At 23.2% G+C, this 22,175-nt stretch overlaps 1 protein-coding gene and 1 long non-coding RNA gene across 5 annotated transcripts in view; both read right to left on the bottom strand.

Annotated features, from left to right (window-relative positions):
* Positions 1 to 1,616: 1,616 nt before the first annotated feature.
* LOC129609435 (probable serine/threonine-protein kinase tsuA) lies at positions 1,617 to 6,820 on the bottom strand. 2 transcript variants are annotated; one of them, XM_055521344.1, is made up of 7 exons: positions 6,415 to 6,820; positions 5,568 to 5,658; positions 4,267 to 4,363; positions 3,855 to 4,161; positions 3,222 to 3,719; positions 2,949 to 3,161; positions 1,617 to 2,285 (listed from the first exon to the last, which is right to left on the bottom strand). In XM_055521344.1, the coding sequence occupies exons 1-7, from the start codon at positions 6,646 to 6,648 to the stop codon at positions 2,061 to 2,063; spliced, it is 1,665 nt and encodes a 554-aa protein (XP_055377319.1). In that variant the 5' UTR covers positions 6,649 to 6,820; the 3' UTR covers positions 1,617 to 2,060. The 2 variants fall into 2 exon arrangements, with proteins under 2 accessions (XP_055377319.1, XP_055377320.1); XM_055521345.1 differs by lacking the exon at positions 4,267 to 4,363 and having other exon boundaries at positions 3,855 to 4,192; positions 6,415 to 6,818.
* Positions 6,821 to 6,893: 73 nt separating this feature from the next.
* The window catches only part of LOC129609471 (uncharacterized), a 32,863-nt gene continuing 17,581 nt past the window's right edge, over positions 6,894 to 22,175 (bottom strand). For 2 of the 3 annotated variants that reach the window (XR_008697019.1, XR_008697018.1), the window contains exon 3: positions 6,895 to 7,428. This is a non-coding gene — a long non-coding RNA (uncharacterized LOC129609471). Of the gene's footprint in view, positions 7,429 to 22,175 lie in introns of all 3 variants that reach the window. The other variant, XR_008697020.1, reaches the window with a different exon arrangement.

The raw sequence follows: 22,175 nt of genomic DNA on the forward strand, positions 1-22,175 counted from the left end.
TATTATTCTTTTTGTATGAGTGTTTAACAGTGTCGTGTGGTGATTCCTTTCTGTAAAATCCCTATTAATACCTTTGAATATCCTTAAATATTTTCATTTAATATAAAATGCAATTGAATTTCCACTGGCCAGTGTATTTATTTATTTTTTTTTTTACATAATATATTTTGTGGGCATCATAAATACAAATAATTTGTATACATATTTATGTAAATGTATATACTTATATTTTATTTAATTCATTAATTATTTTTTGATACAAATTATATCAAAAATTTAAAATTGAATTAATTATTGTTGATATTATGTAGTTTATAGTATTAAAAATTATATTTGGCACATGTTAGTTTTAATATAGATAATTTTTATCTTTACAAAACTTTATAATAAACAGACAATTTGGATAATATTAAAATATTAGAATTCCTGAATAACATTTTTTTAAATTTTGTTTTATTTAAAATCTTTTAGGGTGTTTATTGTATGTATAGTTTAAAAATAATATTAAAAAAAGATTGTTAATTATGACTAGTTAAGAGTTGTGATCATATTATTATTAAATTACCATAGCATTTCAATAAATTTTTTGGTAAATTACAATATTTCTGATTTAAAAAATAGAAATAAGAAATTAAATAAGAAATTAAATAAATAATAAAGTATGCACATAGTATTTAATGTATTGTAGATCAACAAAAAAAAAGTATGTTTTTATCACAATTTTATAGAAATTAATTAAGAGAAAAAGTGTTAAATATTATAATAAATAATGAACAAATAAATTATTAGTACATTTAATTGAAATATTTAAATTAAAGATAATGAATATAAACATGTTAATATTAAATATGGGAATTTCTCTTGTAATTTACTTTGAATTTAAAAAGAGAACAAAATATAAGATTATAAGATCCTTATCATACATTTGCAATATATCAAATAATTTATATATTTTAACACAATTTATTATGTATCTTCAAATATTTTCAATTCTATATTGTAAAAAATAGAATATGAAATTTTCACCATATGAAATTTGAAATTCTACATTGTATCCATAAAATGAAAATTGCTTTAATACTGCATTGTTATACACAATTCAGCAGTTACAATTCTTAAGCTAAATTGTGTAATAATACCATATTGCTGCAATTTTGAAATCTATCTATACTATCTATTAAATATAAATTCAGTTTTTAATATCCAGTATGCAATCGGAAACTTTGTTGTTGAAAAATTTTAAGCTGCAATTTAGATTTCGGATACTATATTTAAAATCGGTATCAAACATTTTTTTTTTGTACATTATAGAAATCAAGATTATCAACGATAATTCGATTAGAATTATTAATAATATACAAAATTTATAGTTCTATATTGCATATCGAAACTTTTAATTTAAAGTATACATGATAATAGTGAAATATAATTAAATGTATGGCAGTATCTCTACAAATTTCTTTACATTAAAAGTGTACAAATTACATTTTTGTTTCTTTTTCTTTATTTGTTTTTAAAGACCACAATTTGAATTATTTTAGTTTAATAAATAAATTGGATTGTTTAAAATTTTTATTTATACATTTTTCTTAATTATTCATAAAATGATCAAAATTATATAAAATAATATGAAATATAAAAAAATAATAATATTACATAAGGGGTAAAAGGGAATTATAAATAATATGACACATTTTAAATTGATCAAATATATAAAAAAAAAATTAAATAAAAAAAAAATCATTAAAAACAAAACATTTTCTGCCTCTCTTAAAAATAAATGCTAAATTTAAATTTTAACAAAAATTTAGATATTTTTTTTCTTCTTATATATTTTATTTCATATACAGTTGTTTTTCATTTTATGTATTTTTCCATTTTTTTTTTTGATGACGGTAACAAAATCACTTTTTTCTTTCTCCTCTCAAAACTTATACACCTGCTTAATCAAATGTATTGTAATTTAAATAGCAACTTTGTCTTCCTTATATAATGCGACACTGGATCTCCATAAGAAATTTTACCATTTTAGTAAAAAAAAAGACAAAAAAAATTATGTTTTACTTTGTTGAAGGATAATAATAAAGTACAGTATTTCCTGGTAATTGCCATCTGGACGCATGCAATTCAATTAATTGTAAAAGTGTACGACGTATTGCTGGAGCTGATGCACTAGCATTTAAAAATGCATCACGTACTAATGATAATAATGTTTCAAGTTGTTGTGATAAATGAATTTCTAAATCACGTCCAATGCATGTTAAAACAAAGAATAAACATTCGATCTAAAACGAAAATATGAAAATACAAAAATTAAATTAATTACCCAATAAAATTGCATTATTTCTAGTTTTAATAAATGGTAACCCAATTCCATTAAAATAAATATTTGAAAATTAAACTAAAGTTTTGTAATAAATTTAAATTAAGCTTTAGTTCAAAATTAAAAATATAATGTGAATATTTGAGGCGATTATACGGTAAAAATTGTGATAAAAATAGGGTTCCGGACAAACATGTAATTTTTAGTTTTGCAATTACTCTTTGATTTTAAGATCGATTACGTTAACAAAAAATTGAAATCAGTTTATAAAAAGTTACAAACTGTTTGATTACTCAATCGCATACATACAGTTGCATGTGTGCCCGCTTGAATATGGTCATCTGGAATAAAGATAAGCAATCAAACAGTGGCAAAATCAAAAATTAAATGTCTGTTTGAGACCATAAAAGAAAACTACATTACAATTTGAAAATTCTCAAAACAAATACTTTAGAACTTAAAAATTTCAGTTATACGGTATTAATATACATAATTCAGCTTGTAATGAGTTGTAATTGCTAAATTGTATTACAGAAATTTTAAAGTAACGGTGTTATAACTTACACAATAATTTGGAGAAGAAAATTATTTTTTGAAAATAAACTTATTTAATTATATTATTCACCTCTGATAGCGATCGAACAGGTGGTTTTACACAATCTTCACAGCATTTCGATAATAATGTTAACAATACTAAAGGTGGTGGAGCTCCATCACATTGTGTTCGTAATTGTAATTGACGACGTTTCAATTGACAAAACATTTCGGTTAGAAATGCCATAAAAGCCGTAAAACGTGAACGAGATGAATTTTTCATACTCTGTCCGGGATACAATATCTAAAAAAAAAATATTAAAAATAATGAATTATAAACTTTTGATTGAATTTTATTATTAACCTTTTCTCTTTCTTGATACCATTGACGGCATGTATTAAGTAATGCTTCTAAAAATGTTTCTTTTGCTTCTTTTGATATAATTTGTATACATAATCTTGATATTGGTAATGCATAACGTCTACCTTCTACAGCTCTTTGCATAACCTGTATTGCTAATTCCATTAAATTTCTTGCACTTAATTTATTTGGATCTTGTAATGCTTTATCAATTAATTGTTGGATATCTGGTGCAAATTGTCCAATATCATTTGTTTCATTTGCAACACCTAAACCTAATGTAGCAATACCGCGTGTTAATGCATCAGCTGATGATAATGATTTAGAACGTTGAAGTTGTGGTAAAATACCAGCAGTACTATTTGCATTATATTGATAGGCAGCAGCATTATTTAATGCATAATAATTTTGATGATTTTGATTCATTATTAAATTATTATTTTGATGATTTGGTACTTTACTTATTTGTGGTTCAGGAGCAAATTTAACCCGATGATGAGCCTTGAAAAAAAAAAGACAATATAAATAAAAATATTACAGATTTTTGTATAATATTTAGAAGTTAAAATATGAAAATGTTATTTAGAAAATATTTAGCATTACCATAAATTTTAAAATTACTTTTGATTTACTTACATGTAAAACATTTCCATTTGTTTGTGAATTAACAATTGGAAATTGTGTTTGTTGTAATGTTGCTGCAACAGGTGACATTGGTATTGGATGTGATACTAATATTGCACGCTGTCCTAAATTACCAAAATTTGCTGTTGCCGATATTGTTTGACCACCAGTGGAAAATCTTTGTTGCTGCTGTTGCTGTTGTTGTTGTTGCTGTAAAACAGCTGCAGCTGCTAAATGATGATGCATTTGTTGTATATTAGCACCAGATTTTGAATGTTGTATTAGATGATTACCCGGTGACGGGAATATTATAGATGAACTGGAAGAATGTTGTAAGTTGTAGTTTAATTCTGTAAATAAAGCGGAGCCAAAAAAAAAAATACGCAACTCAATTTTCAAAATTCTATTTAATATAATAATTTACCGAGTATTTAATGATGATGATGTAGTTGATGAATTCATGGTGAATTCCTGGGCATGAACATTCAATTTTTTTAAGGAATTACCATCGAGTCGGACGTCTTACATAATAGTATTATTGTTGTTTTTTTTTTTTTTTTTTTTGTATATGGTTTGATTATTTATGTGTGTGTGTTTATTTAAATACATTTAAAAGATATGTATATATATTTTTTTAAATTTGAAATTTTAATGACAAGTACGGTATGTTTGAAATTTATAACAAAAATAAAAAAAATTTCAAAAATGTGTTTTAAAATTTTTAATTTTTTTTTGTTTTGTTTTGTATTGTATAACAGTTTAAATTATGTATTTTTATGAAGCAGTATAACACATACAATACAGAACATAGAAGTAAAATAGTACAGTTTTGTGTTATAGATTTGATAAGCGGACAATTTTTGTTTACAGTTTTGAATAGTTTAAATAAAATGGAGTTAAACATAAAAAAAAAGATACAAAAAATACAAAAAAGAAAAAAGAAAATTTTTTAAAGTACAACATAAAACATACATACATATATATAAATTCATACATATATTATTTATAAATATAATAGTTATATTAATAATATTAATGTGAGTAAATAAAATTCTTTAACGTTGAAAATGAGGTAATTTTTTCGAATTTTCGGCAAACTTTAATTGAAAAATTGATTTTTTTAAATTTATATGAAGTTCTTCAAATTTAGAGTAATGGAGAAAGAAGTTTTTCCATGAACAGCTTAAATATATTTCAGGTTTTTGCTTCAAGTTTTAATAGTTTTAAAAATAAAATTTTGATAATTAAGAAATTTGAAGAAATTTAGAAGAATATGCAAGAATTTTTATGAAAATTAAAATTTGACATCTTTATATTCAATATTTATTAATTATTACTAATGAATGGCTTGGTTTGACTTGCAAATTCATTTTTGAATATAACATACAAATTAAACATGTATACATAGTTTAGAAACTATTCTATTTTCACATTTAAATTAATCTGTAATATTCATTGCAATTTACAATCATCATTTTTTTTATGAAATGGGACAGAGGATATTGAGTTGAGCCGGAAGTCATATGGGCATTTGTTTATCTTAAATATAATTATAAAATATATATAGATATAAAAGTATATTTCAACTATATAATATAAAAGTATTTAAACAAAATAAAAACAAAATAAGGGTTTAGAAAACTTAAAAATAAAAACAAAATGAAATATAAAATAGCTTTATAATGAAAATTAAATAAAATAACATTTTATACACAATTAACTTACTTGGTGGTCTATAAATTTCCATAGTCGGTTTACCACCTCTAATTTGATTTTGTTGTGGATGGAAAGCTAAACTTCGTCTTTTATTTGCATTCTATATAAATAAAATATATTTTAATACAATTTTATAATAAAAATGAACATGTAAATAAATTAAGACAACAGAAGACTTAGACGGAAGAAGTTTAAAATAAATAAGAAGATATACAAGATTTTAATTGAAAATTTATTTATAAATCGAATTTTTCCTTTGACTCTAATTGTAAACTTTATGACTCATCTTGTTATATTATTTTTCCTGACCATTTCAGGCCCATGTATGAGCTTTTGCAGGAAATATAGAACTTTGGCATGGGAAAATCAGCCTACATCGCACTATTAATTACACGCACTTTTAATATAATTATGGTAACCACTTTCAATACGGATAACTTATGTACGATCAATAGTCCACAAAGTATGTGAAAGCTCGCAAAGCTCGCAAACATTTACTTGTCTCAGTTCGTGTATACATTCCTAATTTTATTAGGCAATAGTTTGTTTACATTTGAGGAGTTGGTTTTCTTTGCCGTAGTGTAAAGCATTTAAGGAAGTTTTGATTAAATATTTTAAATTGTAATATAACTAGTAGTCAAGTACCAGAAATCACATGGGAAGTACTTATAAATAAAGCATAGAATATTGAAAGTAGGTTGAGCTAAATCATGCGATATTGGCAGAATTTTCTGATACCGAAGTACCATATTTCCTATTCTATACTAGCCGATTTTAATATTAAAGACGAAAAATTCGATCATATTAATAGAAATATAAAAAAAAAAATTACATATATTTTAAATAAATAACTTACATTACTACTTTTGACAAAACTTCTTTCACGCATTAAAACTGTACCAGCGCCACCAACTCCGGTTAATTGAATTTCTGGTGAACGTTTTTTATTTTTTGTATTAATATCATTATTACTATTATTATTGTTATTATTGCTATTACTGTTTGTTGTATTTGATTGTGGTGTACTATGTGTTGTTGGAAGTTGTGATTGTTGTTGTGGACCATTTTGTACAGCAACTTGTTCCGCCATTTTGTTTTTTTTTTAAATTATTAATGATATTCTAATATTTTTAATATTTCTATTTATAATAATTATTATTTATTTATTAAAGCACAAAAATCCAATTGGATATATACATAGAAAACAGAATAAATAAAAAAAATAAATATTTACATCAGTTGAAAAAAAAAACTATTATTTTTTTTTTCTTTGTTTATTTTTAATTTTTTTTTTATTAAAGTTAACACTTAAAACTGAGTTTTTTTTTTTTAAATTTTAAATTTTTTTCTTTTTTAATAATTTCACTTGTAAAATATCTTTTATTGGTTTTAAAATATCACAATTTGAGATAAAAGAAATTTTATAAATTATAATTATGTTTTTTTTTATTAATTTTATTTTATGTATTTTTTCTATAAAATTATAATTATTATATATGAGAGTTTTCTATTTAGAGAGTTAGTGATTATTTGCTTGATTAGAATTTTAAAATTAAATTTGATTTTTGGTTAATGATTTTATAAAATTAATGATAATCTATATATGAATTTTCTTTTTTGTTCAATCTTTAATAAATTAATTATAAATATTAATATTATGATAATAGGATTTGTGATTTTAGTTTAAAAAAAAATTATTTAATTTCTTTAAAAATAATTTAAATTTATATTTTTCTCTTGTTTTGGTATTTTCTTTTCGGCGAATTTTTTCTTTCAAAATCGTTGTATAATGATATTTTAATTATTTTTTTAATATCTTAAATTTTCTTTTAATAATTTAATTTTAAATTTAAAGCCTTAATTGATTTATCTGTAAATATAAAAGAAAATATATAAAATGTTATGAATATAACAATTTATTTATGATATAACAAATTTAATAATAAACTATTTATAAAGAATTATAAAGTATATAAGAAAATATAACAATTTTATATAATAGATATGTGCACGCGTTTTTAATTTAATTTTAATTCAATTTTTTCATTAACGAATTAATTATTATAACATTTCAATAATATTTAATGAGTTTTCATTAATGAATTTATCAAGTGATCTTAAGCATTTTTACAGTTATTAATTTAATATGAAATTTTTTTGGATTTTGCTAACTTGGTTTCAAAAAATTATGATAATATCTGAGATTCGCTCTAAAATGTCATGGATTGTTTAAAGGTAATTGCGATTTTTGGGATCAGAATAAGAACACTACAAGTTTGTTTTCTTTCATTATGAATTTGAAGTATTATCAATCTAATAGTTGGACCCCATTTAATTCACAAATTAACCAATTTAGATTAAAAAAGTTACAAATATTTTTTATACTTTCATTCGGAACTAGTTCAGATTAAAGAATATTATATAGGCTAAAAATTTTCAATTTCGGTTTAAGCGTTTATTAATGGAAACCACAGAATTAATTGTTATCTTATTATGACATTCGTGACTAATTCATTGTTAACTGAGCTTCAAAATTCAGTCTAAGATGAATATGGATGGTTTATTTTGAAACTTACCTAATGTAATCAAATGAAAATGACCTATAAATTAAAAATTAAATTTTGCTCCGTTTGAGTTGAAGTAACAAAAATTACCGCGTTCGATCACATAAGATTTTTGACATTTGCAATTAGGTCACTTTCAAAATAAACTATCCAAATATATGATCATTAAATTAAATTAACATACATTAATTAATTATTTAAAAATTACTCATAATATTTTAATAAAAATATTATTTTATTAATATATAATTAATTATTGTATACAAGTAAATTCTTTTTTAAGGTTATAAACAATAATAATCTTGGCCATAATAGGTGTGATTTAATTTTTCTTTGTTATATACTTAAAAGTGTTAAATTAAAAAGAAATGTATTCAATTCTATATATTATGTTAGTATATAGAATTATGTGTGAAAATAATAATTAAATTTTAACAAATTTTTAAAAATAATTTTTTTTTCAGGCATTTCTTTTTGTTCTTTCTCATTTATATTCCGGCAATATAAAAGCTTATAAGTCTATGCGGTTAAACTATTTAAATGGTAAGAACTAATTTTTTGGCCGTTCTTCTTGTTTTTGTAAAAAAAAAAGTTAAAAAAAGTGTTTATTAATTTCATTGTGTCGGTTCGTTCGTCCGTCTCACTGTGTATCTGTTTACAAAACTTCTACACCCTTTGAGATGTGAAACTGAAACTTTAGACACAATAAATATTTAAATAATAATGAGTAAAGTTTATATCGGTAGGAGAAAATATTTTTCCATCTTCACTTTCTCTTAAATCATCGCCTATAAAAATTTTTTGGCCGATACTGCGAGCTTTTCCAAATTTTTTTGTAAAACGAAAAGAAAACTGTAAATGATATGTTATCAAAATATATAACTAAGCATTGAACTCGAGCATTATGCTTACACCTCTTTCAATTATTTTTTGTCCTAAATGTCCAACATCCTAAATGTATGCATTTAGTTGATATATAAATTTTGGTACAAGAATAAAAGTAATTTAAATAACAATAATGTAGTAGGAGTAGAAGTAGACCGTCATATTGAAAGCAGAATTTTTACTTGTTTAAAGGAAAGGTGCTTCTGTACCAACCTGGTTAATCAATTGGCATTGATCCTACTTTATTTTATTTTACATTTTAAATAATTCAAATTTTTTTTTATAACAATAACATGATATTTTTACTTTTTTTTTTTATGTTCGATTTATGCGCCATCTTTTGGTTTGTTTTTCTTTTTATATGAAATTTTTTTTCTGCCTATATATTTTTGTTTTTATTAAATATATATAATGTAGGCGTTCTTTTGAAATATTTCTTACCGAATAAATAATTTTTAGTTCACTATATAATAATCAGTTCAAAAAGAAATCTGACAAATTATATTTGAATTTAATTGTGTTATCAAAATTCGTATATGTTCGATATTAAATAGGCACATTTTTTATCCTATTTATTATCGAACATTAAATTAAATTTTGATAGAAAAGTATTTAAAACCTTAATATATACTAAAACATAATATGTATCTGAATATTATAGTTTTTAATTTCTTTAAATCTATGGAATATTTATCAATATATCAAACTCTATAAGAATATCAAACTTTATATTATTTTATATTTGCAGGTTGAGTACTCAATTTCGCCTTTCAATGGCAATTCGCAATTATGGAAAATGTAAGTAATTGTGAAAATGTAATTAATATTAATGTTATTATAGTTAATATAGGAATCAATCATATATTTTTATAAAAATTTTATATTGTCTAGGATAATTTTAATATATTAATTTAAATTGTTTATTTATTTTTGATATTTTAAATGAATAAAATTTGTATAGGAAATTTTTTTTTTTATTATATGGAATTATTCAATGAATCAGCGCAAGCACGCCAACGCTTTTAAAAAAAAAAAAATATTCATAAAATGTTTTGAACATTTTCCAATAACTTTTACGATCTACATACGAGCACATTTTCATTATACGAGTTTTTAAAATTCATATAGTAATCAAGATAGTATTAAAATAAAAAACATTTAATTTTTTTTAATGTTTTTTGCTCGTTTTTTGCTTAAAAAACTGAATTGAGAAAAAAATAAGTGAGAAAGCTATAACAATTTAATAAATAAATAAATAACTAAATAAATTCCCACATGATATCTTTTGTATTCTCTCATTTTTTGTTAGCCGATGACAATACATAAGTACATACATACTTACATTTTATTGTCTTGGAAATTTTTATGCTTTGATTAAGTTCAAATATAACAAAAAAAAAAAAAAAACATAATAAAAGTTAAAAACAAAGTATAAAAAAATAAATTTTGAGCAGCGTAAAGTTGAAATATAACAAAAAAAATGTATGTACATAATATTTAATACGTATGTGTGTGCTACTATATAGTTTTGAGAAACTAAAAAAAAAATTAAGAAAAACTCTTTTTTTCTTATTTATTTTTTTATTTTTTGCCACTATATTCAAGGTCAATTTACACTCAATATGAACTTTTTGAACTGACGGCAAATTGACAAGTAAATTTCTTAAATTTATTTTTAATAGAGTGGGGGGGAGCTACAAATTTAGTAATTTAGTTTATAATGTAATTCATTACATATAGGAAAATGGAATAAAATTAAAAGAATTTGATATTTTTGACAGATTTATTGTAATATTATTGAATCGAAAATGAATATGTTATGTTGTCTACACCTGCTTTAAATTTCAAAACATAAAAAGAAAGCGAAGAAGTAATTTAGAATTGTTTCTTAAAAAAAAATAGATTTATAAAACAAATTTGACATTTGACATTTATTTTAACAATTTGCATGAACTTCATAAAAATAACATTATAGCACAAAAACAGCAATTGTGGCAGAAAATAAATTTTTACAAAATTTTACATTTGTATTTGCAAAAATTTGTGTTATTTTCATTAATTCCTCTTTTAATTTCTCTTTTCTTCCAATAAAACTCAAAATTATTAATACTTCTTTTGTAAAAATTTACAGGAATTTCGTGAAAATTTTTATTAAATTTTCCATCAATAACAAATCAACATGATATGTTGATTTATTAATAATAATATTATGAACTATGTTTTACTAAATATAAGAAAATCAAATATTAATAAAAGATTAATAATTGCAAATATTATTATTCGTAACTAGAACATGAAAATTTTGAAATATTTATAAGATAAGCAAAATAAGTTTTACAACCTTATTATTGTAAATACACAAATTTTACAGCAATGATATGACACAAAATGACACAAAATATGTGATTTTTATGAACGTTATTTTAGCTGCATCGGATCTCATAGTAACAATATTCCATAGTAACAAGAATTCTATTAAAGATATCTTTCAAAGATTTACTAAATTTCTATAAGATGCTGTAAGAAAAAATAGTACATTATATATGAATGTTCATGGTCGAAATTGCTATAGGTTCTAATTTACTCAAATATATAAAGTAACAAAACAAATAAAACAAATTAAACACCAAATACACAAAAATTTTTACAAAATTTAAAAAAACAAAAAAAAATATATAGTTAAACTTTTAGAATCCCATATAATTAATAATGAAATTGGCCTCACATTGGGGCTATTATATACAAACATACAAGCAAACAAACATATATTATAATTACTCTTCTATACTATATCCCATATTCAATTTTTAAAAAAATACTATACATATTAAAAATAATTTATTTTAAATATCGAAAATAAAATCTATTTGTTGTTTATGTAGCTTTCAAAAGTACAAAAAAATAAAAACAAAAAGAAAATTGAAAAACAAAAATAAATAAATAAATAAAATCAAGGACTAATAATGAGCCGAGTGTCAAAAAATATTTTTGGCAATTTGTCAATTGTAGTATACAAAAATAAAAGTGTATAATGGTTAGTAGAGCGGGCGTGTGAAAAAATATTACCTAAGAAAAGTCTTTACAATAACAAGAAAAAGAAAAAATATTTTAAATTTTAATATTTTTAATACACCAATTAATTTTAATCAATTTTATTATTCAGTTCCGGGAAAAAAAAAATTGTTTTCTTTTTCATTTTCTTTAAATTTTTATGTGCAAAAGCATTGACTACATTAAATGTTTTTTTTTTTTTATTTGTTTGCCAAAAATATTTCATATTTAAAAAAAATTACGTAAATAATGTCAAATTTTTAAAGAAAAATTAAATGGAAATGATCATCAATTACAATCACTTTTACTTGTGTTACCATTGAAAAATTTTCTCTCAAGGGATTTGTGAAACCTCACAACTGGTTTTCTGGTGGCATTTTCTGAAAGTCTGTTATCAATCAGTCTGTTATCAAATGTAGTCTGTCTGTCTATATTTGTACATATGTAAATGAAATTTGGTAATGAAAATTTTATATTAATTAGAGATTCAATAAATTAAAAAAAATTAATGAATTTAAAATAGTTTTAATTAAAGTACTAATTAGAATTTTTTATTAATTTGCAAATTAATTAATAAATTTAATTAAATCAAATTAATTTGGTGTGATATTAAAATTATTAAATCGTATCAAATGTTCTATATGTACTTAAATATTAATTAAACAACCATTTTCCATAAACATAGATGAAATTGTTCTATGCTTTTTATAGAATGTTTAAGAAGAATAAAATCATGTTGATCCTAAAGCGTTCATTTTTTTCTCTCATATCAGGGAATTATACTGTACCGTATTTACTGAAATTTCGATGTATTTTAATAAGTGAAAAATGTTAATGAAAATTTTGATTTGCAGCTCCTGAATATATGCAATTTTTTTTTTGATAATGTAAGCGTTCCTCTTATGGTTTGCAATTACGTCTTGTTCCGTCCAAATACGCCCATGTACAGCAGACTATTTATACAAGTGTAGATGACAGAAGAAGTTGCGAACAATTTTCTGGTAGATGACTTTACATTTCGATATAGAAAATAAATTTAAAATCGTTAATATTTTAGTTTATATAGACAAGCTTTTACCTTTGAAATATAATGTTTGCGTTTCATTTACCAATTGCGCTCAACCAGTTGAACTAATATCCAACAACGCTTTTTCGATAAAAGGAACGATGTGCAATAACAATATCATTGTCTCAAGTTTCAATGACAATGATGTTGTTTTTTGACATATTTTGCAAATTCGGAAATAAGAGATGACAAATATTATTTGTAAGTGGAATTAAAAACCATACCTATAATTGTTAGAAATTAAAATGTTTGAGAAGTAATTGAGTAAAACAATAACATTTATTAAAACATTTATATGTATAATAGAAGAGATATAGAGATTGGGTGGTTTTTCATTTAAATATTTCAAAAATTTTAAATTTCACCGCCGATACCCCGATATTTTAATTAGTATATGAATATGGCATACAAGTATATAATATATAAATTTTACAATACTTCCTTATTGCTACCTATTAATGGTTATTTCAAATTAATTTATTTTTTACTTCTTATTTTAAACACATTGCTAGTCATCTATGTACTTTTCAATATGCCAATTTTTTAGTGTAATTAATAATTAATTCTCTAAAAATTAAAGAAAGAATTTTAAAGCAATATTATTTTTATTACAATTAAAACGTTCTATATATCTTAAAATTCGTTATACTTGGTGGAATACCAAAATTGAGAATTTTAAAATTTCCATACACCATGTACATAGGTGAATTTTAATTCAACTATTGAACTCAACATATATATACATATACAAATTTTTAATGTTTATAAATTGCACCCGCTTAATTTTTTTTGTTTTTAATTTTAAGCACCTTAGTAAGTACGCTTTAACAAAATATTTATTTTTCGAATTCAATTACAATTTTATATACAAATCTATATATATGTATAAGATATAATGCAAAAAAAAAATTCTATATAGAATTATTTAATTCATTATAAATTAAATGATTTTTCTTTTTTTTTTTTTTTTAGATTTAATGAATTTATAAACAAAAAATTTAAGTAAAAACAAAAAGAAAGCGCAAAATAGATGAAAAATATTTGAATGTAAATCTAGCACCTTAATGGCATAACCTGTATATATATACAGCAATATTAAATGACGCAAGAACAAAATGTGACGTAAGTGTGAATGAACATCATTCATATTTTTGTTTGTATGTGTATGTATATTGACATATGCATATACATACAAATTAAATATATATATTCAATAATATTTGTTTTTTAATAAAATTTTGATTTATGTGAATGCTTTCTTTAAATTATAAATTATTTTTTTTAATATCAGATGGATGCAAGCTGGCAGACTTTCATTTTGCTTTTGCTTATATATTCAAATATATAGAAGACAACCACTTTAAACAGGTGTATTATGTACCCATATACAATAAATATGTATAAGCTATATGTAAGTAAATTTTCATATTATAGTTCTTAAAATATATTTTAAGTTAAAAGGAAATAATAATATTTTAATAATCGTGTATACACAACGGGAGAAATGGTGGGAGGAAAATTTCATTATGCTTTCTAAAATAAAATATTATGAAATTTTCTTCAAAAATATTACTTATATGTATAATAATTCTGAATATGTTTATATACATATAAATGTTGATATTTTAATATTTTGAAATTAAAAATTTTATTTTGGTGTTCTTAAAACCGTGTACATTTGTTTTTTAAATGCCAAGTTTTTATTTAGAATTAAAAATTTTCTTCGAATATTTTACAAATTCATTAAAATCGCTCCGAACTTTTCATATACTCATAAAACTGATAAATTTAGAAAATAATAATTAATAAAGTTTTTTGGAAAAATTATTATTGTTTGTGATACAAGACACATTTGCTACAGAATTTTAAATTTGTATTTTATTGATTGTGACATAAAATTTAAAAAAAAAAATTGCATATAACTAGGGGTTTATTAAAAGAAATTAAAATTAATTTTAATTAATTTTAATATTATTTTTTAAATTCATAACTTATGTTTGTAGAATTAAAAACTTAAGTGCAAAAATTAAAATTATTCAAAATTTTCCAATTATGTGTATGTAGTCTAAAACGATTTATGCCAAATTAACAAGTTATATGGAAAATTCTTGCATATGCATATAATTATTATTGAATTAAATTTTACTAAGTAGACTTGCTTATAGATCAACATAACCTCAGGTTTTAAGTACTTAATACGAATTAAATTCAAATTTTGTATTTAACTCGGACAAACCGCACCAATTCTTATACATAAATTTGTAAGTAAGAAATCGAATTTTGAATTTTAAAAATGACTTTAATTTGTTTTAAAAATATTCTTTATTTCTTAATTTTGATTCGTGCTTTGCTTGAAATTTACTTACAAGACTTGTAATTTCTATAGCGTAAACCTGGACCAATTTTTGAAATTATTACATGGTAAATTCTTTTTTCCTAATAATGTATAAACGAGACACCTTAGAGCCTCATTAGTTAGTAACCTTCCCATTATGATTCTTAAGTCAAGTTACTATACACTGGTTATAAAGCGAATATTATACTGAAAAACACTATAACGTGCTTAATATTATTTCTTGCTTGAAATCAGGTTCGCATATTAAACAAAAATCAATAAAAATTTAATTGGTCAGTTAATAACGTGTTAGAAAATTTATAGAAACAAGTGCCTTTATATAACACTAATTTTAGTAAAAACTTCTTTTAAACTTTATAATAAATTACAATTTTTCTTAATCATCAGTACATGCTTGAACGGAATATTAAACCTAGTAGATAATGCCACAATAATTAAACTATAATTTATATATACATTTATGTATGTATAACAAATGTATATCTATATATGTATGAATAATATTAAAATTCCAACCAGACAAAACTTTTAATATTTTTTTTTTCTTCCAATTTAACACCAACGCTTTAAAGCTTTGTTTCTTTTTTTCTTCTTTTCTTTTCAATTTAATTAATTTGTGAATTTCATTATTAAAATTTTGTTTTCATCCGCTTCTTTTATTTATTACCTATATACATATCTACATATAATATATAAAAGTATGTATATGTAAAATAGACACTATATAAATTTTTTAAATTTATTATTCGGTTAAGCGCTTGGTTTTCAATTCAAAGAAAATATCGTCATAAAAACGTAACTATGGTAACACTGTAAAACTTGTATTTTTTTTATGTTCCATATTTGGTGACTAAGCTTCCAAATTTTTAATTTATCTCCATAAAATAATAATTTTTTAGTTAATAATGTGTGTTAAGTTTGTTATTTACTCTAACATTAATTTGAATTGAGAATTGATGGTGCTATTAAGCTTGGTGTTGAATTTGAAGGAAAATTTATTCAACGTTTGAAATTTTTGATTTTGCTCTTAGTCCGGGATATGAAAGTTGTTTTCTTAAAACACTGAGGCCCTAATAATAAAGATCTCAAAATTTTGAAATAAATAAAATAATTTGCCAATTTATTTTACCCATCTTCACTGCTTCCAAATTTATCATTATTCCGGCTAGATGCAATTGGTTACAAGTCAATTTTTATACCCTGCACTTCGTGAAGGGTATATTAACTTTGGTATGGAGTTTGTAACTACTTGAAGGAGTCATCTGCAGTATGGACATATATATATATTCTTGCTCAGCGTAAAATTCTGCGTCGATTTAGACATGTCCGTCTGTCCGTCCGTCCGTCCGTCCGTCCGTCCGTCCGTCCGTCCGTCCGTCCGTCCGTCCGTCCGTCCGATCGCACGATAACTCAAAAACGAATAATGCAATCGACACCAAACTTTCACAAGTTTTTTCTTTTGTGCCAAGGACGAGCCCTATTGTTATTGGACTAATTCGGACAAAGGGTTCGGGTAGCTGCCATACAACTCAAAGAGTTTATTTTAATTATTTCAAAAACTAATAAAGCTATAAACATAAAATTTTGTATACACGTGTCCAATTATATTCTACACATGCTCTAAAAATTATAATGGGATAGCTGCACCGGTTCGGGTAGCTGCCATACAACTCCAACAGCAAATTTTTTATATTCGGAAATATAATAAAGTCAGATTCATGAAACTTGGCAGTCGTGTGTCCAATTATAGGTCAGACATATTTCTGAAGTTTTGGTGGAATTGCTTGACAGGTTCGGGTACTTGCCATACAACTCCAAAAGCTTATTTTAAATATTTGGAAAAATAATAAAGTCAGATTCATGAGCTTTGGCAGTCGTGTGTCCAATTATAGGTCAGACATATTTCTGAAGTTTTGATGGAATTGCTTGACAGGTTCGGGTACTTGCCATACAACTCTAAAAGCTTGTTTTAAATATTTGGAAAAATAATAAAGTCAGATTCATGAAACTTGGCAGTTGTGTGTCGAGTTATGGGTCAGATATATTTCTGAAGTTTTGGTTGAATTGCTCTACAGCTACGAGTAGCTCCCATACAAGACCAAAAGTTTAAATATTTGGAAAAATAAAGTCAGATTCATGAAACTTAGCAGTCGGATGTACAATTATAGGTCAGACATGTCCGTGAAGTTTCTATAGAATGATTTCACAGGTTTGAGTAATTGCTATACAACAACGAAAGGTGCAGGGTATAATTCAATCGGTTTATACCGACTGAAACGTTTTTACTTGTTATAATTAGTTTTAGCAGTAATTATTAATGTACAAGTATTTACTAATTTTAGATGTTATATTCGAGAACTATCGATTCAAAAATTCAAATTAAAAATAATGTAATCTAAGGAAAACCAATTTTATTTTATAGAATTTTATAGAATCTAAGGAATAGCGATTTATTTTATAGAATGCTAGATCATATATACAAATGATAATATCAGTTACACTTAACTGAACGCATATGATAATTAAATATTTCTCTTTTTTTAATCATCCATTTGTGCATCATTGTAATAAACTGTTATACTTTAATATCTCGCACAACTTGTACATAAAAAATTCACAATTTATGATTCATTTTGTCATTAACGTTATTTTATTTTGTCACAAACGTGCTTCATCTCAAATATATACTCGTATATTCAAAATACATGAATGATTATATAAATTCATCTTTGTATATAAATAGTCATATTGTTAATAAATATATGTAGGCATGTATATATTATGTATGTTATGTATGCTAAAAATATTAATAATGAAATCTTTGTTAGTTTCATCACACTTTTTTTTTTATTCTTGTTTTCTAAGCGATTGATGGTGGCGGGTAAATTATTTATAATTCTTGTTCGTTTTTTTATCAGATAAATAAATATGGCGTGTGCATTATAACAAATTAATTCAAAACACTTTATTGTCTATTAAAATTTTAATATACGAATGTTAAATTATAGGGTATTTTGAATATTTGACCTAAAAAGAAAATAATTATAAAATTTTTTAATGAATAAATTACTTTTCAGCGCTTGGCATATACAAATATCTCGTTTTTCTTATAGTTAACACCAAAATATTACAGAAAATTCAGTAATTTTCAAATTTTCAATGAGAGTAAGTCAATTTCTTTAGTAATTGCCCAAGTGTTACACGCTTTTTATATACACTAACAAATAAAATTCAATTGCGTTATATGACGATCGCGCATTTATGGTCAACTTGGATTTAAAAATTAATAATTTCATATGTACACTTAAAATTTTTAATTACATTGTTTACTGTAAAATTTTCGAGCTAAATTTTTGGATATTTAAGTGAGAACTATATATTTAATTAAATATTTGTGCAAAAATTTTTGGACAAATTTCATTAACCAACAGAAATTAACAAAAAATTTTTATTATTGTCACTTAAATTTTTAGAATATTACAAGCCATTCTTCATTCCTTCTTATTTTAAAATTTTATTTTTGTAGTTCTTCTTTTAACTGTGTGTACATATGTAAAATTTTACTGTTTTATTACACTTAATTACTTAATAATTATATTAAATATTTAATTGACAAAAAAAATTTTAATTTAAGTGAGAGAGAACAAAAAAAAAAATTTAATTGAAATTCAAGCTGTTCTGACATTTACGTATTTATGCTATTAATAGCATTACGTATAGGGTGGGTCATCATTTACAATATTTATTAAGCCCTCCTCACGTCTTTTGTTCAAACATTTAAAAAGAAATTCTGGATTGTAAAGACACTTTTAATTTTGACATTGACTGCAAGGTACTAGTACAATTAACGATAGTAGTTTGGCCATATCTTAGAAAATATTGTAAATATATAGTACTGATATTTTGCATAAATTAATATGGTAATACGGCAACTTAAAGTCATAGTCTGTCCAATAGTTAGCTATGGCATATTTACTCGCATATAGGATAACAAATTCGTACGTGTATCACAGAGTTGATACCACGGTCAACTCGATTTTTTCTCGTTTTTACGGTCATATTTAACCCGCAGTATAACAAAATTATTGCAATGAATATATTGAAAATTACTTCTTTTATTGTACCAACATTTATTTAATTTTTTGCAATGTTTCTGAGTTCAGCTTTACAGATCTTTGTATACTTAATATATTTTTTAAGAAAGTGTATTTGCACTTGTTTCAATTTACATTCGTAATCTTATAATTCAAGATGAATTATTACTATTGAAAACCAGTATGGTGTACTAATGGTATAAAAATTAGAAAACGTTATGGTAAGATAGTAATATTAAATTCTTATAATTTTACTGAACAATGACGATATTGTTAGGGAGTACTTCCAAATATACACTCATAATTCTATATATATTAAAAAATTATTTGTTATGAATGTCTGTGTATGTTTAAGTAAAACATTCTTACAAGTAATTTTATTTCATTTTTAATTTTTTTTACAACTCATAAAACATACATTGTAACTTATCAAATCAGTCAGATTTTCTTTGTACTTTGTACAAATAATCTTATAGGATGATATCATGATTATGGAATTAAAAAAATTTTCGGTTATAAAATTATTTTGTATTATTCTTTTTGTGTTTTATTTTTTTTGCCTTAATGCATTTTTGTCTCTCTTATACTCGATTAAAAGTACTTTGAATATTCGTTTGCTTTAAAATTATTTTTAAAAAATTCGCCAATTAAAGTCACGCTAAATTACGAAAACCAAAAAAAAAAAAAAATACAAAATTCAGTTTAATTCATTTAATTTATTTCTCACATTTATATACGAATTTTATTATTTGTATGTACGTATATATAACTACATATACATATGAATGTACACATTAAATGGGTAGAAGTACATATGTAAATAACAGGTTGTTGATACTTTCAAATAACAAAAAAGTCTTGTCTATACATCATCATTAAATTTGTTTATGGAGTAAAAATTTTACTGAAAATATTGTGATTTATGGAAATTATGAGAATAACCAAATTCTTAAGGCGGCTTTTTAAGGGTACATTAAAATACACATGTATGTACATTCACTGAATTTAATTGTATACTAGATTCAATATTTTAATTTGATGGAAATTATAATTGACTCAAATTAAAGGTAAATATCAGAAAATTTAAAAGGTGAATGAATGTCTTACAGAAAATGAGAATGTGAAACGATTTTGACATTGTATATAATCAATTCAAATTTACGTTACTTTGTTAGCTTGAGTGTCATGTACATACAAATATTTTTGTATTATGAAAAAAAATTTGCATGACACGGAACACAAAATTAAAATAATTTTTGTTCTACAACAAATATAAGTCTCTCTATAATATTAAAAGAAAATATAATTTAATGTTGAACATATAATTTTAGAATAATTCCATTGAAGCATATAACAACGCTCTAAAAGCCAATTTAACAGTACCAAGTACTCCAGTTTATGCAAAATGTAGTTGAGAGATGTTGAGTAATTACACACATTTATTGTGCTTGATGGCTTATGCTATGATATGATATGATTTCTACGCAAAAAAGTGTTCCATTTAAAAAATATTTTAGAATAATTTTAACTGTTATACGATACCTTAAAAATAATAGAATTTGAATTATTTTCTATAAGACTTTCTAAATATTTTCTGCCGTTCTTTGTGGAGTCACCGATTTATGGTGATGAAACATAAATATTTGATGCCTTAAAGGTCAACATAGATCGTGTTGTTCGTATCATAGCTAGAGTTCTCACTTTGTTATACGAAAAACAGCAGTGGACAAACGACAAAATTTCGGCCCTCCGATTAATAAATTTTTAATTTTGATTCTTATTCCCCATTTTGTGACTTCTATTCACAAATTTTAACATTTAGTCGATCCCGATATTATTATTTTTTGTTTCATACACATACGCAATTTGTGTAAGTAGCGCGTTTTAAAATAGCCAAATGAAAACCATATTGCAAAACGACCAAAGAAAGGAAAACACAATAAGAATAAAAAAAAAATAAAAAGAAAAACTCGCTATATTTAAATCGAAAATAAATCATTTGGGGAATAAAGAGTTTTCCCATTTTCCATATACTTATTGCGAAAGCAAAAAAGGAAAAATAGAGTGAAAAATAAGAAAATTGAAAAAAATTTTTTTTTTTTTATATATTTATTTTTTAAGTACAAAAATAGATTGAAAATGGTAGAAAACAAATGAAAAGTTTAAAATAAAAATAAAAACTGAATTTTTTTTTTTATTTTTAGATCGGCCCAATGTTTTGATATTTTTGTATTAGTAGTAAAAGTCTATACAGTAAAAATTGAAAATATGGAAAAATTCTGCGCAAAAATATTAATAATGCCAATAAGAACAATAAAATAAGTACGAAAAAATTGGAAATATAAACGCTTCATATACGAGTATTTTTTGTACGTAAATTTGTGTTATGTAGCTAAAAATCTATATAGAAGTGTAAATATTTAAAGGTATGGTTGATTGTAAATTTTCTGAATTATGTAATGAAATTTTAAGAAAGGAAATTAATGTTAATTTTTCTATATTTCCATTTTCTTTCTTATTATTGAATGTTTTTTTAATTTTTCAAATTATTTCATACAATTATATTGAGTAATAATTAAAAATGTAACGCAAAACGTGATC

This window comes from Condylostylus longicornis, unplaced genomic scaffold, assembly GCF_029603195.1.
Source record: "Condylostylus longicornis isolate FDR11 unplaced genomic scaffold, ASM2960319v2 ptg000039l, whole genome shotgun sequence".
Lineage (NCBI taxonomy): Eukaryota > Metazoa > Arthropoda > Insecta > Diptera > Dolichopodidae > Condylostylus > Condylostylus longicornis.

Bases quoted from the DNA above. Each gene is read 5' to 3' on its own strand.
- LOC129609435 (XM_055521344.1), bottom strand. From the start codon at position 6,648: ATGGCGGAACAAGTTGCTGTACAAAATGGTCCACAACAACAATCACAA. The intron at 4,162-4,266 runs GTAAATTATTAT...ACATTCTTCCAG, and splicing joins TCATCATCATTAAATACTCG to TTCATCTATAATATTCCCGT. The intron at 3,720-3,854 runs GTAAGTAAATCA...TTTTTTTTCAAG, and splicing joins CAAATGGAAATGTTTTACAT to GCTCATCATCGGGTTAAATT.